The 20,565-nt window shown below is 41.4% G+C and overlaps 3 protein-coding genes across 6 annotated transcripts in view; all 3 read right to left on the bottom strand.

Annotated features, from left to right (window-relative positions):
* Positions 1–20,565, bottom strand: part of LOC147797958 (uncharacterized) — a 216,358-nt gene that overhangs the window by 186,908 nt on the left and 8,885 nt on the right. The gene's annotated exons all lie outside the window — the stretch shown is intronic.
* LOC110990871 (E3 ubiquitin-protein ligase TRIM56-like) lies at positions 1,679–8,550 on the bottom strand. The gene is made up of 3 exons (XM_087141784.1): positions 8,258–8,550; positions 5,006–6,304; positions 1,679–3,962 (listed from the first exon to the last, which is right to left on the bottom strand). The coding sequence occupies exons 2-3, from the start codon at positions 6,300–6,302 to the stop codon at positions 3,337–3,339; spliced, it is 1,923 nt and encodes a 640-aa protein (XP_086997910.1). The 5' UTR covers positions 6,303–6,304; positions 8,258–8,550; the 3' UTR covers positions 1,679–3,336.
* LOC147797959 (uncharacterized) lies at positions 17,059–20,559 on the bottom strand. The gene is made up of 2 exons (XM_087141793.1): positions 19,927–20,559; positions 17,059–18,687 (listed from the first exon to the last, which is right to left on the bottom strand). The coding sequence occupies exons 1-2, from the start codon at positions 20,495–20,497 to the stop codon at positions 18,062–18,064; spliced, it is 1,197 nt and encodes a 398-aa protein (XP_086997919.1). The 5' UTR covers positions 20,498–20,559; the 3' UTR covers positions 17,059–18,061.

Here is a 20,565-nt window from a genome sequence, read left to right as displayed (position 1 = left end):
GTAGTCTAGTGGTGGTTGAGTTGAGTGTCCATGCTATTATCGCCATCTGCGGCCATGGCTACGGGCACGCCCAATCTACCTTCCTTTGCTGAAAAAAAATCACGGCAATATTTGCGACAGGGGATACAACAAGTCAAAAAAGTCTGGAATATTGACGTCAATATTTGCAACCGAAGAGCGCTAGTGAGTCGTGAATTCCGGTCACAAACGTTGACGGAAATATTCGCTACAAGAGAGCAGGTCGTAAATTTTGGTCGTGAATATTTACTGCAATATTGGCGACCGGAGATCGATTCGTGAATTTGATTGTAAATATTGGGGTCAATGTTGACGATTTCCGATGTCCGTCCGGCCACCATAAATACCATTTTCTGCCATTATCAGTTAAAAATACTGCTTTCCTTACAGATTTCCTGGAGTGAGTTCCACATACAAATGTCATTTTACACCCTGCTCACAAACGCCATGAGGGTGGTCTGAAAAATTCTGTGTTTCCTAGCAAATGTTTCGATATTTTCACTGCTAAATTGACTTTTGGACATATTATTGCTTTCTGAAGATTAATAAGGCCCTCCAGGGGAAAATAAGCAGCACTTTTACGTGACAATTTTACCAATTTTCTTTCTGTAAAAGTTTGTTTAATGTACAAATGACCTTTGCAAAAGTCCATTCGCGTATGCGCAGTTCTTAATTACAAACTGGCTTATTGTTTCAATTCATGATGGTAGTCCATCGAGCTTTATTTTTTTGCAGATATTTTCAAACTGATTAGCTTTCACGTTTTAAACTACTCCCCTCCCTATATGCGTTGGTTTTACAATACGTTTCCAAAGCCGCCTTAAGCCCCAATTCACAGTCATTTCAATATCAGCTTGTCATAAGCTTCAACTTCAGTTCCTTTCAACTCGTCTCCCTTCCCACTCCATTTCAACTATATTGTGTCGATTAAACAATTTTGTTTTGAGGAAGTGACACTTCGTACAGCCGGACCCCTAACAAAGTATTGTATCAATACAGAGTAATCAGCCACACCGCACCTTTTAGTTGGAATGGTAATCTTGAGTTGGGACAACAACCGTACTTGGGTGTCACCAGTTTATTCATTCTTTGTCAATCTCGCAAAATCACCCACAAGTCGTTGAATTTCGCTCTCTACAGTCCAGGAAAGTTCCCTCCGACCTAACGCTCCGTATCTGTGTGCTTGAATGCTCTGGAAAACCAGCATTCTGTGCAAAAGGCCAAGCTCTTTCCTGAGGTCAGTTTGCTTGTATTCCCGTAACAGGTCGGCTACCAAAAACAAAACTAAAGGCGTATTAATATTTACACAGGCTTGACGTACGAGATACTCTTTCTACAGATTTCAATTTAGTTGCCAAGTACTAATGTGATAGGGAAGAAAATGGATATCTAGAATTATAGAATCAACATGGTTTAAATGGGACGGGACAGGGAAGTCATTCTCAACGTGAATGAAACAAGCACCGTACGTGGTATGTAGACGTAGAGAGACACACAAGATGTTGCTTGTAATACTCAACTTTGATGTATTGACCCAACTAACTACCCGGGGTACTGTCATACATACATGTAGGCAGCCTCAGAAACTACAGCCTATAAGGAAGAAATTCCATTTCTTGAAGAAACAAAGTATTAAATGAAAGCAGTCGACATGCAAAGCTCTTCTATCAAACACAGACTACGTACATTTTATTCACACTGCAACAGCAATGTCCCTACATTTCAGACTTTATCACAAAAATTATAAAATACCCAAAAGGGTTTTCCTTTAGACTGTCCGATTTCGTTGCTGACAACCAGATCCTATGTCACGCGCAGACAAACAAACAGGAGTAATTAAACAACCTCAATTATGGCACCCTTTAAGAGCTCTCTTACAAACTTCCTGGAGAGCCCAGAGGAAGTTTTTGATGCGTGCCGTATAACGGGTCTGGTTCTTGATACGTCCCCAAGACTTCTTTATTATTGATAACGTACGGCTTACTTTGTATCACTACATAGCACAAGGGGCAACTATACAGCCATACGGATAAGCTAGTAAATCTGTTCACTGTCAAAAACTAGTCTTGGGACTTAGCTTTTTTATTTGGTAGAGGTTTAGATGCGTGTTCCTTGTGCAGGAAAGATTCAAGGAGGTCAGCCGAAAAGTGACAACTTTACCTAAAGATATGCAAATAACCATTACAATGTCAATTACCTACGTCATGAAAAATATTCACATTTAAAAAAAACGAAAAGGTCATGTAGCCTTTACATAATACTCAGGCATAGTCTTTGAAAAGGTTTATATTCTGTAAGTGGAATATTGTTGCTGTCTGTAATTAAAACTATGTAGGCCCTAAATAAAATCCACAAAAATTAAGCACTTTGCCAATAAAGATTTTTATAACCTACATTTCATCTTGCTTTTGCCTCTGCCACAGAGAAAAACATCATTTAAATCTCTAACAAAACCATCATTTTATATTTGAGTTTATTTTATATTTGAGTTCAAAAGAAAACGAAATGATTTTTATTTTGAAAGGAGTTGCAAAGGAAATGAATCAATATAACTCTCCTCCAAATGGTGACATTGGGCCTCTTTTAACGAGGTATTAATTCGTAATATACATTCAACCGCAAATAAGAATAAGGCAGTTCAACACAAAGGGACAGTTTAGTTATGAGGGGAATATTCCTCCAAATGTGAGTTCCACATCGACTTTTACAAATGTACTTCACCATTTAAATGATGAGACCTTCGCTATCCCACTACTCACACAAAGTAAGCTTTTGAGAACATTAAAATTTTGTGTAAATCTCAATGAGAAAAATTTGACCTCACATATTATTTTGCAGTTTTTATACTCTCCTCAATTTGATAATCCCCTGCAAGATGTTTGCATTAAAATGAGTCTGATTCTTTTGATGAGACAAGCTAACAACTTCCCATATCTCCTGTGAGCGCTCACGGTAGGCACAACTCACCAATATTGGGATACATTTACTACTGTTAAATGGACTATGAAAATAATTCACATGTCGTGAGAAAATACAGAGAACAATGCAAAACTGACAAAGGAAATTTGTTTAAATGATAAGCACTTTACGTGGCTCCCATATTTTTGAATCCCATCTCAGCGAAATTTTAATGTAGTTTGCTTTCCAATTTTTTACTATGCAGTAAGCCTACGGAAACCTTTGTGTGTGTCTAATTTTCTATTAAAAAATAAGTCATGAAATTGCATGAAAAGTTGTACACACAGCAACGTTTCCGACTAATGGTATTGCTGTTTCCTCCCGAAGAAAGCGGAAGGAAATCGATTTGTTTGTGTTACATTAAACAAAGTCATAAATCTTCACTGAGTAAAAGTCTGCAACTGCCAGTTGCCCATCTGCTGTGAATGTGATTCCCAGGGGATAGTGCAGACCCTCTGCGATGCAGTGGAGAAAGCCACCTTGAGGGTCATAGTGGTGGATATGACCGGTGTCCTCATCATCATTATGCATTGCAACATAGACGCCTGTGCTATCTGCGCATACACCAGTACAGCGTCTAACTACCTCACCATCGATGGTAGGTTTGATGGTGAACAGTGTATCACCATTCGTACCAACAACACCGACTAACTGTTGTTTACAGTCACTGATTACAACTCGATCATTGCTGTCAACAGCCACATAACAAGGTTCAATCTTGACTGGGATGGTGCTTCTGAGTTCGCCATCAGTGGGGCTGTGTTCGGTCAGCACCATCCTCTTGACATCACCAACCACAATGGTCCCATCCGTCTTGGCTGCTACACTCTGGAGGTCCACTGCGGTCTTACCGACCTCACTCGGTGGCACTGTGGGGAACTGGAAAGCAAGCGTATTGTCCTTGTCAAAGACTTTCACGTAAGATGCGCTGTGCTCAACAACCACCAAGAGATTGCCGGTGCGTGTAGCTGCAATGCCACGTGCCCCTGTTTGGAGTTGAAACACAAAAAGAAAAGCATTAACCAATCACCCGCGTTCATCTTAACCCACGTTCATCTTTACCCACGTTCATCTTAAACCACGTTCATCTTAACCCACGTTCATTTTTACACACGTTCATCTTAACCCACGTTCATCTTTACCCACGTTCATCTTAACCCACGTTCATCTTATATATATAAGAGTTATAAAGCCAGAGACTTAGGATCAATCCTTGTCCCTTCCTAGACAAATAGATCCCGGGAACCTGGAATTATTTACTATGAAACATTAAATATGAAGTTCACGGAAGAAGTGACAAAAACAGCTAAACGTTTAGCTACGTCCATGCATAGCAAGTGAACAAGGATTCATGTTTTTAAGAATCCATGCATTGCGCAACTAAACTGCCCTGTAGTCTTTTTTGGACAGTTGAAAATTCTTTGAATAACATATCCTGCAATATCTGGAAAAATAAACATGCCGATCATTTTTTTCTCTTTGAGCCTCCTCCGTCTGGGTACCATGTGACTCTGCCAAAAGCCTTTAGATTTGTTATGTGGCTTGACACCAGTGGCGTATCCAGCGACGGCAACCTGCCCCCAACCGACGGGTTGTTTAGCCTGTTTGTTTTAGATTACGCCATAGGTGAATAGGAAAGAAAGTAATCAGTATATTTGCAAGTACTAACTTACTCTTCAGCAACCGTGGTTCCTATTGTTTATAGGTGCACGATTTGAATAGGTATACAAACTCAAGGGTACCCACACACCAAAGGCTTGACACGTCGCTGTTTGACACCGAGCAATGGGAGACTTTGAGACGCATAGTGGCGGCAGACACAGCTGTCCCTTTTGGTTGATCTGGGCATGTGTGTGCAGTTCTAGGAATTCGTGTTAGTTTTGAGCACGCGCACAACCGAGGAGAAGGACCAGCTTGTCTGCCGCCACCATACGTCTCAAAGTCTCCCATTCCGAAATAAATGATAATATTTTTACCACAAGACAAAGTACCAGTGTATCGTTTGTTAGCAGTTTCTATCCAAACTTACATCTTTCCATCGGGATTGTGCTTTTCTGGTTACCATCGATGCTGCAGATCGCAACTCGTTTGTTCCAGATTTCAGCCACTGCAACCTCATCAGGCTGACGAGCAGCAATGTCCCAAGCCCCGAAGAACTCTCCTGGACGGCTTCCCTCGCTGCCAAACACACATCGCTGCTCCCACTTTTCTTCCGTCACCACCTTGCCCAGACTGATGTCACCTACCCCCTCACTCGGCTTGAACTTCAGAAATCCAAGCCTCTTGTCAACTCTTGGAATAGTTTGACCTGCCAACAATTTCAAGTCTTTGTTGATTGTTGCGTAGAGTGAGAGGAACTCACTATCCGCTGCCGTCCTTGTCACCTCTCTTGCTGTCTCCAATGAATGCTGTATTCTCTCCGATGCCAAACTCGTTGTTTTCTCATGTTCTGTCAGTTTTTGAAGACGATTGCTTTGGATGTTTTTGATGTCATCAATGATGCGATTTTCTTGAGCTGTGACCTCTGCTCTTATCTCAGCTGCCCTGTCCTGCACTTCTGTCGTGACTGTCTTCACTTGAATATCCAAGTCATACTTCATTCTTGAAACTGTCTCCTTAGATTTCTGGAGTTGGTTCAATACTTTTTCAAGGGGAGAATACAAATCAGCTAATATCTGTCTGTATGTCGACACGGCCTCTTTTATTTCAAGATAGGTATGTTCTGGTATGCGATGTTTCATGACGGTACAATCTCGACAAATTAACATTTCACACGTTGTGCAGAAGAATCGTGTAACTTCCCCCTCGTGGGTTGGACATTTTGGACAGTATTGTTCAGGCAGCTTTTTCACTTTCATCTTCCCTTGGCGGATTTCTTCTAATGGGGGTATTGTGTGGCTTGACGTGGCAGCAATCCGTAGCTGTGTACTTCGACAATGTGAGCAGATATTCTGTTCACAGTCCAGACAGCGATGCGTTGCCTCATTGCCATCATCACATGTCTCACAGAGCAGCTTCGTCTCACCCGAACACACCAACTTTTCCTGTACTTCAATCTCCTCAACCAGACCAATCAGATAAAAGTTGGTTTTCAGGCCTCTAACCCCCGCCTGTGGAAGCTGTGTCTCTTGTCGACACACGGGGCAAGGAATCTCTGTACAGCCCTGGTGCTTCGTGCTGCAGTATGTCAGCAGACATTGCTCACAGAAACTATGCAGACAGTCCAGTATCTTGGGTCGTTGGAATCTCTCACTACAAATGGGGCATTCAAGATGATGCCTGCTGATCGTCTCTAGAGCCGAACTCATTGCTGATCCTGTCGCCATTTCTACGTATAAGGCAAATTAGAAACAAAGGTCCTCTATAAATTAAACTGTGAAAGGTTTTCTTCTTTGAACAAACAACCGCATGAACGAGTTCAAAGTGAAGGAAATACTTGTGGGAACAATTTGATTTCTTCTGTTTTTTTAGTCTGTTTCTCCCGAACAAGGCCACCAAACGTCCCTTCCAAATTGTATTTGAGGACCCCGCTAAAAATAACACAGGACACTTCAAACCCAAGCACTTTGTGTCAGGAATAATTATTAGATAATGGAAAGAAAGGACCAATGACGTCGAATACCGCAGATGCTATTGCAGCAACACACAGGCATTTTCAGGCACACTTTCTGGAATGTGTCCGATAGTGCCATCAAGTATGGTCAACATCTCTTGGCTATTTGAAATTGATCGTGCCGATGTGAATGAAATAACGACATGATTCAATAGTTCCATTGCCTAGGCATTGGGCACTGCAATCTTGCAGTTCAAATCGCATGTTTCGTTTTACGCAAAAGTAGCGGGTACAAAATCGTAATAAAGATTACACTCAGGATGTCTGAGGCGGCCATTTTTTGTGTTATTTGGAGGTCTTTTGACACGTTTTTATTCAAATGTAACGTGCATAATTGTAAGCAGGTGTGCTAATAAATAAATGCCAATAAAAGGAGACAAGAGAACGTTTGTAGTAGTGTTTTCCTGCATTACAATTTGACTATTTGTGGAATGTTTTCCATAGAACAAAATTGTTTTTGTTTCTAATCCGCAGTTCGGTTTCTAATTCATGACGGTAGGCCAGTGAGTCATGAAACATGTTTTTTCTCGTGTTTCAACGTGACAAGTTCCGTTTCACATTTTGAACCCCTTTCCTTGCTATAACGTCGTTCTGTGATGATTTACACGGCAACATGGCCTGTCTATTTTGTAAGAGAAAACGTCGACAATAAGAAATAAATCAGAGGTCCGTTTCATGGCCAGTGGGATTATCTGTACAAGACGCAGATACGTCACAGCTGAAAAGGTTTCCCTCAGGCTTGAAGCCAAGGTGTCATAATTGGATGTGATCAATTGACGGCATATATCGGAAATTCTTGCCTAAAATTCAAATACAGCTCCTTTGCCCTTCTTTTCAACTGCCTCTGAAATTACATCAAAGGTATTTAGGTTCCTTTCAGTGTAAAACAAAAGGCCCCAAAGTAAAAATGAAATGAGAATAAAAGAAAATCAAATAAAGGAGACTTGAAACACCATAGTGCTATTTGAAGTTACTGCATGGTCCATTTAACGCTAACGCGTTTTAAAAGATACGTAGTTGTAGCTCTCGTCCTCTCCAACTTGTTCATGAACTGACTATTGAGCCCCCATGGTGTGTAAATCCCGGGGGATGGGGAAATATACCCCCCTTGGTGGGGGTATGAGCTATTAAATCATCCCCACTTTAGTTTGTGATGAGAAAAAAAATAAAGCGGATTGTGCTGAATTTTCAGGATTCCCCAACGACTGAAATGCAATATCACTGTATCAGAAAAGCGAAAGCAATTTCAGAAAGCCATAAGTATACCATTTTGGTTAAAGATTCTGCATGAATTGAATACACATTACAGAAGTACACCTTTATCAAGAACATCGCCCTCCCCCATCATGTCGAATTTTCATGTCCGGGCAAATCGTCCCCCCCCCACAATTTCCCCGTCCTCCATCTGCCCAGTTTTCAACACAGATTTACTCCACTGTGAGCTCCTTTTAACATTAGACCCCTTCCCCAAATTGTGCCACCTTTGAAACTTTTTGGTTGGGGGAAAATTTGAAGCCATCGGGACCAGAGTCTGGACTGATCTCGTAGCCCGTACTCTATGTCCTATCGCTGGCAATTACCGATGAGGTAACCTTGCCACGTAGCTTTTCAAACAAACCACTGACAAGTTCTTTGAAAGATTTCTGCAACGGAAGGTATTTCACTTACCATTCAAAGAAACGTCCTCGCTTTATTTTTTGAATTGAATCGATTGATTTGTCTAGAGTTTTATCGAGATTCTTCCACTCTTGTAATGTAGAAACCACACCTGTAGCACAGATTTTGGAAAGTGTAGACGCGAAGTGTTTCCTGGAAAATGGCGCCGACAAGGTGTGGTGTGTAGGGATACGCAAGCAATGTACAGCGACTGGTACAGAAGGCCAGACCTGCGTTGGTTTGACATTGATGTCTATTCCAAACTGTACGGTACATTCTCAAAGCCGCCTTACGCTTCAGTGCACAGTTATTTGCAAACCACAGTGTGTCATGAACTTGAAAGCCAGTCCCTTCAACCCAGTCTCCCTTTCAACTCATTTCCACACCGTTGCGTCGAGACTCCATTCTGTTGGGACGAACCTAGCCACAGCTGCACCATAACAAACTACGGTAATACACAGTAACGTGCCGTTCAGCACTAAACAGTTGGATTACACAGACTTGACGTTGCCAGTCCTGAGTGTGACAGAATGTTTCATTCTTTGTCGGTTTTGCGGGGAGCCTTTCAGAACATCGCCTTTTAAAGTCAAGAGACGGATCGTTCAGACCTATCACTCGGTACCATTACGCTAATTAGAACCACTCTGGAAATCAGCAATCAGTACCAGAAATTAACCAAGATTTGATAGCATAAAGTGTCTTTGGTATTTGCGTAATAAGACGAAAACTAATAATGGTGACACTTTCTCCTGAGCTTAGGAAGTTGTTTTAAAACATTTATGTCATTTGGGAGAGACCAAGAATTTAGAATTATAAGGTCAACATCGTTTAGACGCTACAAGGAGGCTGTCCCAATAAGAGGTGAGGACTATAAATGGCACGTTGACAGAGACGGACACAGGATGCAATTTGCCACATTTAACCTTGATTTATTTCCACCTCAACTATGTAGATACAAACTACAGCTATAGGGCCTACGTGCATTTATATCAGATAGTGCAATGTTTATTCTCTTATGAAACTTAGAAACCCGACAGTCATATTGGGGGTTTCCTTTACACTGTACAGTTTCGTCATTGACGGTCAGATAATGGCTGTGTCGTGCACAGACACGAAACGAGAGTCTCCAACCCAACTGTGGCCATGCATATTACGCTCTCAAATAAACTTTATGGCGAGCCCAGAGAAAAAATTGTAGTGCGTTTCGAATTAGCGTCGCTACTACCCCGAAGGCTGTTCATTACACCGAATACACTATACAGGCAACGCACATAGCCAGCCATGTTTCATGATCAGTTCACTGCATAGCAAAAGGGGTAATTGTGCAATAATACGATACATCTTATTCTTGGAAATTGTTTTTCTGATAAGGGCTTAGACACTGGTTCAAGCCGTTTTTACGCCGGAGACTTGCAGCCTCTGACGCACTGATATGCAAATAACCGAAGCACAACGCATATTATAGCTACGTCATGATACATATTCACATGACAAAACTGACAATGTCAGGTCGCTTTCACTCAAGCACAGTCCTATGAAAATATTAAAGCCTATAAACACTTTCAAAACAACCAAATCCATCAAACCTACAGCACTTTGCCAATGAACTGTTTTAAAGTTTCATCCTTTTTTATTTTATCTTTAAACTGTTTATGTATTCCCGTAACCCGTCGGCTACCAAAAACAAAACTAAAGGCGTATTAACACAGGCTTTACGTTCGAGATACTCTCTCTACGGATTTCAATTTAGTTGCCAAGTACTAATGTGATAGGGAAGAAAACGGATATCTAGAATTATAGAATCAACATGGTTGAAATGGGACGGGACAGGGAAGCCATTCTCAACGTGAATGCAACAAGCACCGGACGTGGTATGTAGACGTAGAGAGACACACAAGATGTCGCTTGTAATACTCAACTTTGATGTATTGACCCAACTAACTACCCGGGGTACTGTCATACATACATGTAGGCAGCCTCAGAAACTACAGTCTAGAAGGAAGAAATTCCATTTCTTGAAGGAATAAAGCATTAAATGAAAGCGGTCGATGTGCAAAGCTCTTCTTTCAAACACAGACTACGTACATTTTATTCATACTGCAACAGCAATGTCCCTACACCTCAGACTTTATCACAAAAGTCATTAAATACCCAAGAGGGTTTTCCTTTAGACTGTACGATTTCGTTACTGACAACCAGATCATATGTCACACGCAGACAAACAAACAGGAGTAATTAAACAACCTCAATTATGGCACCCTTTAACAGCTCTCTCACAAACTTCCTGGAGAGCTGTCGTATTACGGGTCTGGTTCTTGATACGTCCCCAAGACTTCTTGATTACTGATAACGTTCGGCTTACATCATATCACTACATAGTCCAACGGGCAACTATACAACCATACGGATAATCCAGTAAATCTGTCCACTGTCAAAACTAGTCTTGTGACTTATTTTTTTTTATTTGGTAGAGGTCTAGATGCGTGTTCAACCCTTCTTTGTGCAGGAAAGATTCAAGGAGGTCAGCCGAAAAGTGACTACTTTACCCATGGGTATGGAAATAACCGTTAAAATGTAAATTACCTACGTCATGATAAATATTCACATTTAAAAAAAACGAAAAGGTCATGTAGCCTTTAAATAATACTCAGGCATAGTCTTTGAAAACGTTTATATTCTGTAAGTGGAATATTGTTGCTGTCAGTAATTAAAACTATGTAAATAAAATCCACAAAAATTAAGCACTTTGCCAATAAAGCTTTTTAACCTAAATTTCATCTTGCTTTTGCATGTGTCACAGAGAAAAACAAAAACTTTCCCTAACAAAACTTTCATTTGAGTTCAAAAGAAAACGAAATGAATTTTATTTTGAAAGGAGTTTCAAAGGGGACTGAATTAATATAACTCTCCTCCAAATGGTGACATTGGGCCTGTTTTAACGAGGTATTAATTCGTAATATACATTCAACGGCAAATATGAATAAGGCGGTTCAACACAAAGGGACAGTTTAGTTATGAGGGGAATATTCCTCCTAACGTGAGTTCCACATCGACTTTTACAAATGTACCTCACCATTTAAATGATGAGACCTTCGCTATCCCACTACTCACACAAAGTAAGCTTTTGAGAACATCAAAATTTTATGTAACTCTCAATGAGAACAATTTGACGTCACATATTATTTTGCAGTTTTTATACTCTCCTCAATTGATAATCCCCTGCAAGATGTTTGCATTAAAATGAGTCTGATTCTTTTGATGAGACAAGCTAACAACTTCCCCTATCTCCTGTGAGCGCTCACAGTAGGCATAACTCACCAATATTGGGATACATTTACTGCTGTTAAATGGATCTATGAAAATAATTCATATGTCGTGAGGAAATACAGTTAACAATGCAAAACTAACAAAGGAAATTTGTTTAAATGATAAGCACTTTATGTAGCTCCCATACTTTTAAATCCCGTCTCAAAGAAATTTTGATGTAGTTTGCTTTCCATTTCTGCTATGCAGTAAGCCTACGCAAACATTTGTGTATCTAATTTTCTATAAAAAAAGAAGTCATGAAATTGAATGCAATGTTGTACACGCCGCAACATTTCCGACTAATGCTACTGCTGTTTCCTCCTGAAGCAAGCGGAAGGAAATCGATTTGTTTGTGTTACATTAAACAAAGTCATAAATCTTCACTGAGTAGTAGTCTCCAACTGCCAGTTGCCCATCTGCTGTGAATGTGATTCCCAGGGGCCAGTGCAGACCCCCTGTGATGCAGTGGAGAAAGCCACCTTGAGGGTCATAGTGGTGGATATGACCAGTGTAACTGCCATTATGCATTGCAACATAGATGCCTGTGCTATCTGCGCATACACCACTACAGTATGTAACTACCTCACCATCGATGGTAGGTTTGATGGTGAACAGTGTATCACCATTCGCACTAACAACCCCGACTAACTGTTGTTCACAGTCACTGATTACGACTCGATCATTGCTGTCAACAGCCACATAACAAGGTTCAATCTTGACTGGGATGGTGCTCCTGGGTTCCCCTTCAGTGGGGCTGTGTTCGGTCAGCACCATCCTCTGGACATCACCAACCACAATGGTCCCATCCGTCTTGACTGCTACACTCTGGAGGTTCACTGCGGTCTTACCGACCTCACTCGGTGGCACTGTGGGGAACTGGAAAGCCAGCGTATTGTCCTTGTCAAAGACTTTCACGTGGGATGCGTTCTCCTCAATAACCGCTAAGCGATTGCCGGTGCGTGTAGCTGCAATGCCAAGTGGCCCTGTTTGAAGTTGAAAGACAGAAAGAAAAGCATTAACCAATCACCCACGTTCATGAAGAGTTATAAAGCCAGAGACATAGGATCCACCCTTGTCCCTTCCTCGACCAATAGATCCCGGGAACCTGGAATTATTTATTATGAAGCAATCAATATGAAGTTCATGGAAGAAGTGCCAAAAAACAAAAACAAAACGGCAAACGTGTAGCTACGTCCATGCATAGCAAGTGAACAAGGATTCATGTAGAATGTATATTGAAGCCTCCCCCTCCCTGTCTAGCGAGTTCGTGGAATTTGGAATTTTTCCTTCCCTCACGACAATAAGCCCAGCCGGAGTCACTTCTCAACCTTTGTTGTTGCCAGGCTTGCGTTAAAACGTTCGTAATATTAATACACTAGATTGCACGGTCGTTGGGAAACGAACTTTAGGAATAGAAAGTAAGGTTTCCATCAAAATAAAGAGCAGAAGGGCGTTCTCCTCGTTACCGCCTACTACCTGTGCTGCAAAATATTAAAATGGATGAATGAACGCTGGTAAATAGATACTTCACAAAAACAGAAATGCGTTTTGAGTTTTACGGGACGAAATGTTGATCATGACCCACTATGTAGATGAGACGTGTCCAACAATTCGAAGCACATATTATATTTCCCTGAACGTTAAAAGGGTTAAATAGAAAACATTTCATTCACTTGAACCATTAAAGAAAACAAATAATACGTAACCACTTCAAAAACCTTATATATTTAATGTGTACCCCATTAATTGTGACCCAAAAATAAATAATTTTTTTTTGCATTTCCCCGCCCACAAAAAAATCCCCTTTGGCTGTTTGCGCTCCCTTTCAAAATGTTTGATCCGGAATCGAGGTTCACTGGATTTGTTTTTATGAATCCATGCATTGCGAAACTAAACTGCCATGTAGTCTTTCTGGAGAGTTTAAAAATCTCTGAATAAAATATGCTGCAATATCTGGAAAAATAAACATGCCGATCATTTTTTTCTCTTAGAGCCTCCTCCGTCTGGGTACCATGTGACTCTGCCAAAAGCCTTTAGATTTGTTATGTGGCTTGACACCAGTGGCGTATCCAGCGGCGGCAACTTGCCCCCAACCGACGGGTTGTTTAGCCTGTTTGTTTTAGATTACGTCATAGGTGCGTAAGAAGAAAGTAATCAGCATATTTGCAAGTACTAACTTACTCTTCGGCAACCGTGGTTCCTATTGTCCCCTATTTTCATAGACGCACGATTTGAATAGGTATACAAACTCAAGGGCAACCACACATCAAAGGCTTGAAACGTCGCTGTTTGACACCAAGCAATGGGAGACTTTGAGACGCATAGTGGCGGCAGGCACAACGGTCCATTTTGGTTGCTCCGAGCATTCGCAGGCAGTTCTAGGAATTCGTGTTAGTGCTGAGCACGCGCACAACCGAGGAGAAGGACCAGTTTGTCTGCCGCCACCATACGTCTCAAAGTCTCCCATTCCGAAATAAATGATAATATTTTTTATGACAAAACAAAGCACCAGTATATCGTTTGTTAGCAGTTTCTACACAAACTTACATCGTTCCATCGGGATTGTGCTTTTCTGGTTACCATCGATGCTGCAGATCACAACTCGTTTGTTCAAGCAGTCAGCCACTGCAACCTCATCAGGCTGACGAGCAGCAATGCCCCAAGCCCCATCAAACTCTCCTGGACCGCTTCCCTTGCGACCAAACTCACATCGCTGCTCCCACTTTCCTTCCGTCACCACCTTGCCCAGACTGATGTCACCTACGCCCTCACTCGGTTTGAACTTCAGAAATCCAAGCCTCTTGTCAACTCTGGGAATAGTTTGACCTGCCAACAATTTCAAGTCTTTGTTGATTGTTGCGTAGAGTGAGGGGAACCCACTATCCGCTGCCGTCCTTGTCACCTCTCTTGCTGTCTCCAATGAATGCTGTATTCTCTCCGATGCCAAACTCATTGTTTTCTCATATTCTGCCAGTTTTTGAAGACGATCGCTTTGGATGTTTTTTAGGTTATCAATGATGCGATTTTCTTCTGCTGTGACCTCTGCTCTTATCTCAGCTGCCCTGTCCTGCACTTCTGTCGTGACTGTCTTCACTTGAATATCCAAGTCATACTTCATTCTTGAAACTGTCTCCTTAGATTTCTGGAGTTGGTTCAATACTTTTTCAAGGGGAGAATACAAATCAGCTAATATCTGTCTGTATGTCGACACGGCCTCTTTTATTTCAAGATAGGTATGTTCTGGTATGCGATGTTTGATGACGGTACAATCTCGACAAATTAACATTTCACACGTTGTGCAGAAGAATCGTGTAACTTCCCCCTCGTGGGTCGGACATTTTGGACAGTATTGTTCAGGCAGCTTTTTCACTTTAATCTTCCCTTGACGAATTTCCTCTAATGGGGGTATAGTGTGATTTGCTGAAACAACAGTTCGTAGCTGAGTACTTCGACAACGTGAGCAGATATTCTGTTCACAGTCCAGACAGCGATGCGTTGCCTCATTGCCATCATCACATGTCTCACAGAGCAGCTTCGTCTCACCCGAACACACCAACTTTTCCTGTACTTCAATCTCCTCAACAAGACCGATCAGATAAAAGTTGGTTTTCAGCCCTCTAACCCCCGCCTGTGGAAGTTGTGTCTCTTGTCGACACACGGGGCAAGGAATCTCTGTACAGCCCTGGTGCTTCGTGCTGCAGTATGTCAGCAGACATTGCTCACAGAAACTATGCAGACAGTCCAGTATCTTGGGTCGTTGGAATCTCTCACTACAAATGGGGCATTCGAGATGATGTCTGCTGATCGTCTCTAGAGCTGAACTCACTGCTGATCCTGTCGCCATTTCTACGTGATAAGGCAAATTAGAAACAAAGGTCCTCTATAAATTAAACTGTGAAAGGTTTTCTTCTTTGAACAAACAACTGCATGAACGAGTTCAAAGTGAAGGAAATACTTGTGGGAACAATTTGATTTCTTCTGTTTTTGAAGTCTGTTTCTCCCGGACAAGGCCGCCAAACTTTCCTTCCAAATTGTATTTGAGGACCCCCCTCAAAAAAGGACACTTCAAACCCACGCTCTTTGTGCCAGGAATAATTATTAGATAATAGAAAGAAAAGACCAATGACGTCGAATACAGCAGATCCTATTGCAGCAACACGCAGACATTTTCAGGCACACTTTCTGGAATGTGTCCGATAGTGCCATCAAGTATGGTCAACATCTCTTGACTATTTGAAATTGATCGTGCCGATGTGAATGAAATAACGACATGATTCAATAGTTCCATTGCCCAGGCATTGGGCACTGCAATCTTGCAGTTCATCTTGCAGGCTTCGTTTTACGCCAAAGGAGCGGGTACAAAATCGTAATAAAGATGACACTCAGGATATCTGAGGCGCCCATTTCTTGTGTTATTTGGAGGTCTTTTGACACGTTTTTATTCAAATGTAACGTGCATAGTTGTGAGCAGGTGTGCTAATAAATAAATGCCAATAAAGGGAGACAGGAGAACGCTTTTAGTAGTGTTTTCCTGCATTATAATTTGACTATTTGTGGAATAGTTTCCACGGAGAAAAATGTTTTTGTTTCTAATCCGCAGTTCAGTTTCTAATTCATGACGGTAGGCCAGTGAGTCATGAAACATTTTTTTCTCGTGTTTCAACGTGACAAGTTCCGTTTGACATTTTGAACTCCTTTCCTTGCTATAACGTCGTTCTGTGATGATTTACACGGCAACATGGCCTGTCTATTTTGTAAGAGAAAACGTCGACAATAAGAAATAAATCAGAGGTCCGTTTCATGGCCAGTGGGATTATCTGTACAAGACGCAGATACGTCACAGCTGAAAAGGTTTCCCTCAGGCTTGAAGCCAAGGTGTCATAATTGGATGTGATCATTTTTTGGCATATATCGGAAATTCTTGCCTAGAATTCAAATACAGCTCCTTTGCCCTTCTTTTCAACTGCCTCTGAAATTACATCACAGTTCTTTAGGTTCCTTCCAGTGTAAAACAAAAGGCCCCAAAATAAAGATGAAATGAGAATAAAAGAAAATGAAATTAAGGAGACTTGGAAACACCATAGTGCTATTTGAAGTTACTGCATGGTCCATTTAACGCTAACGCGTTTTAAAAGATACGTAGTTGTAGCTCTCGTCCTCTCCAACTTGTTCATGAACTGACTATTGAGCCCCCATGGTGTGTAAATCCCGGGGGATGGGGAAATATACCCCCCTTGGTGGGGGTATGGGCTATTAAATCATCCCCACTTTTGTTTGTGATGAGAAAAAAAATAAAGCGGATTGTGATGAATTTTCAGGATTTCCCAACGACTGAAATGCAATATCACTGTATCAGAAAAGCGAAAGCAATTTTAGAAAGCCATAAGTATACTATTTGGTTAAAGATTCTGCATGAATTTAATACACATCACAGAAGTACATTTTTATCAAGAACATCGCCCCCCCCCCATCATGTCGAATTTTCATGACCGGGCAAATCGCCCCCCCCCCACAATTTCCCCGTCCTCCACCTGCCCAGTTTTCAACGCAGATTTACTCCACTGTGAGCTCCTTTTAACGTTAGATCCCTTCCCCTAATTGTGCCACCTTTTTAACTTTTTGGTTTGGGGAAACTTTGAAGCTATCGGGACCAGAGTCTGGAATATTGTTGCTGTCAGTAATTAAAACTATGTAAATAAAATTCACAAAAATTAAGCAATTTGCCAATAAAGCTTTTTATAACCTACATTTCATCTTGCTTTTGCCTCTGCCACAGAGAAAAACATCATTAAAATCTCTAACAAACCTTCTATTTATATTTGAGTTCATTTTATATTTGAGTTCATAAGGAAACGAAAAGAGTTGCAAAGGAAATGAAACGTGAGTTCCACATCGACATTTACAAATGTACTCCACCATTTAAATGATGAGACCTTCGCTATCCCACTACTCACACAAAGTAAGCTTTTGAGAATATTAAAACTTTATGCGAATTTTAATGAGAACAATTTGACTTCACATATTATTTTTCAGTTTTTATACTCTCCTCTATTTGGTAACCCCCTGCAAGACGTTTGCATTAAAATGAGTCTGATTCTTTTGATGAGACAAGCTAACAACTTCCCATATCTCCTGTGAGCGCTTACGGTAGGCATAACTCATCAATATTGGGATACATTTACTCCTGCTAAATGGACTATGAAAATACTTCATATGTCTTGAGGAAATATAGTTAATAATGCAAAACTAACAAAGGAAATTTGTTTAAATGATAAGCACTTTATGTAGCTCCCATACTTTTGAATCCCATCTCAGTGAAATTTTGATGTAGTTTGCTTTCCATTTCTGCTATGCAGTAAGCCTACGCAAACCTTTGTGGATCTAATTTTCTATTTAAAAAAGAAGTCATGAAATTGAATGCAATGTTGTACACACTGCAACATTTCCGACTAATGCTACTGCTGTTTCCTCCCGAAGAAAACGGAAGGAAATCGATTTGTTTGTGTTTCATTAAACAAAGTCATAAATCTTCACTGAATCCAAGTCTGCAACTGCCAGTTGCCCATCTGCTGTGAATGTGATTCCCAGGGGCCAGTGCAGACCCTCTGCGATGCAGTGGAGAAAGCCACCTTGAGGGTCATAGTGGTGGATATGACCGGTGTCATCATCATCATTATGCATTGCAACATAGATGCCTGTGCTATCTGCGCATACACCAGTACAGCATCTAACTACCTCACCATCGATGGTAGGTTTGATGGTGAACAGTGTATCACCATTCCCATCAACAACACCGACTAACTGTTGTTCAAAGTTACTGATTACGACTCGATCATTGCTGTCAACAGCCACATAACGAGGTTTAATCTTGACTGGGATGGTGCTTCTGAGTTCGCCATCAGTGGGGCTGTGTTCGGTCAGCACCATCCTCTTGACATCACCAACCACAATGGTCCCATCCGCCTTGACAGCTACACTCGGGAGGTTCACTGCGGTCTTACCGACCTCACTCGGTGGCACTGTGGGGAACTGGAAAGCCAGCGTGTTGTCCTTGTCAAAGACTTTCACGTGGGATGCGTTCTCCTCAACAACCACCAACCGATTGCCGGTGCGTGTAGCTGCAATGCCACGTGGCCCTGTTTGGAGTTGAAAGACAAAAAGAAAAGCATTAACCAATCACCCACGTTCATGAAGAGTTACAAAGCCAGAGACCTAGGATCAACCCTTCTCCCTTCCTCGACAAATAGATCCCGGGAACCTGGAACTATCTATTATGAAATAATCAATATGAGGTTCCTGGAAGAAGTGTCAAAGAAACAGCCTACCCTCCCTGTCTAGCGAGTCCGTGGAATTTGGAATTTTTCCTTTCCTCACGACAATAAGCCCAGCCGGAGTCACTTCTCAACCTTTGTTGTTGCCAGGCTTGCGTTAAAATGTTCGTAATATTAATACACTAGAACACTCGGTAGTATGGCAACGAACTTTAGGAAAAGAAAGTAAATTTTCCATCAAAATAAGGAGCAAGAGGGCGTTCTCCTCGTTACCGCCCACTACCTGTGCTGCATAGTATTTAAACATGGACAAATGAACGCTGACAAATAGATACTTCACAAAAACAGAAATGCACTTTGAGCCTTTAAGGGGCAAAACGTTGATCATGAACCATTGTGCAGATGCAACGTGTCCAACATTCGTTGCAGTGAATTTGAAGCGCATATCTGTTTTGTCGTTATGTGACATATATTTGCCTGAATGTTTACAAAAAAAATGTTTGATCCGGAATTTAAGTTCACTGGATTTGTTTTTAAGAATCCAGGTATTGTACAATTAAGCCGCCTTGTAGTCTTTTTGGAGAGAAGAAAATTCTCTGAATGAAATATCCTGCAATATCAGGAAAAATAAACATGCCAATCATTTTTTTCACTTAGAGCCTCCTCCGTCTGGGTACCATGTGACTATGCCAAAAGCCTTTAGATTTGTTATGTGGCTTGACACCAGTGGCGTATCCAGTGGCGGCAACTTGCCCCCAACCGACGGGTTGTTTAGCCTGTTTGTTTTAGATTACGTCATAGGTGAGTAGGAAGAAAGTAATCAGTGTATTTACAAGTATTTATAAAACATGAACAAACCCTTAGAAAACAACACCACGAAATTGAAGCAAGGGTGTTGGGACTGTGAGTAGGCCTAAGGCTTTCGACATTTTGTCTCCCTACCATCATGTTGAATAAGCATTTTGCTTTTGAATTTGCCCCCCAACACACACATCAGGCAGAATACATCACTGTTTGACATCGTAATTCCAAAATAAATCATGAATTATTTACGATAAACAAAGCACCAGTGTATCGCTGTGAGCAGTTTCTATCCAAACTTACGTCCTTCCATCGGGATTGTGCTTTTCTGGTTACCATCGATGCTGCAGATCACAACTCGTTTGTTCCAGTAGTCAGCCACTGCAACCTCATCAGGCTGACGAGCAGCAATGCCACAAGCCCAATTGAACTTTCCTGGACCGCTTCCCTTGCGACCAAACACACATCGCTGCTCCCACTTTCCTTCCGTCACCACCTTGCCCAGACAGATGTCACCTACGCCCTTACTCGGCATGAACTTCAAAAATCCAAGCCTCTTGTCAACTCTGGGAATAGTTTGACCTGCCAACAATTTCAAGTCTTTGTTGATTGTTGCGTAGAGTGAGAGGAACTCACTATCCGCTGCCGTCCTTGTCACCTCTCTTGCTGTCTCCAATGAATGCTGTATTCTCTCCGATGCCAAACTCATTGTTTTCTCATATTCTGCTAGTTTTTGAAGACGATTGCTTTGGGTATTTGTGATTTCATGGATGGTGCGATTTTCTTGAGCAGTGACCTCTGCTCTTATCTCAGCTGCCTTGGTATGCACTACTGAAATTACGTTTTCTACTCTGATATCGAGGTCGTGTTTCATTTTTGAAACTATCTCAAGAGATTCTTGGAGTTCATTCAGGATCTGCTCGAGGGGGGAAAACAAGTCAG

The sequence above is a fragment of the Acanthaster planci genome, linkage group LG10 (assembly GCF_054643075.1).
Source record: "Acanthaster planci isolate LZ-2023a linkage group LG10, COTS_SCS, whole genome shotgun sequence".
NCBI classification, from domain to species: domain Eukaryota; kingdom Metazoa; phylum Echinodermata; class Asteroidea; order Valvatida; family Acanthasteridae; genus Acanthaster; species Acanthaster planci.
The sequence above is the reverse complement of the archived record's forward strand: the minus strand, read 5'-3'. Positions and strand labels throughout refer to the sequence as shown.

Bases quoted from the DNA above. Each gene is read 5' to 3' on its own strand.
- LOC110990871 (XM_087141784.1), bottom strand. From the start codon at position 6,302: ATGGCGACAGGATCAGCAATGAGTTCGGCTCTAGAGACGATCAGCAGG. The intron at 3,963-5,005 runs GTAAGTTTGGAT...AACTCCAAACAG, and splicing joins CACAATCCCGATGGAAAGAT to GGGCACGTGGCATTGCAGCT.
- LOC147797959 (XM_087141793.1), bottom strand. From the start codon at position 20,497: ATGAAACACGACCTCGATATCAGAGTAGAAAACGTAATTTCAGTAGTG. The intron at 18,688-19,926 runs GTAAGTTTGGAT...AACTCCAAACAG, and splicing joins CACAATCCCGATGGAAGGAC to GGCCACGTGGCATTGCAGCT.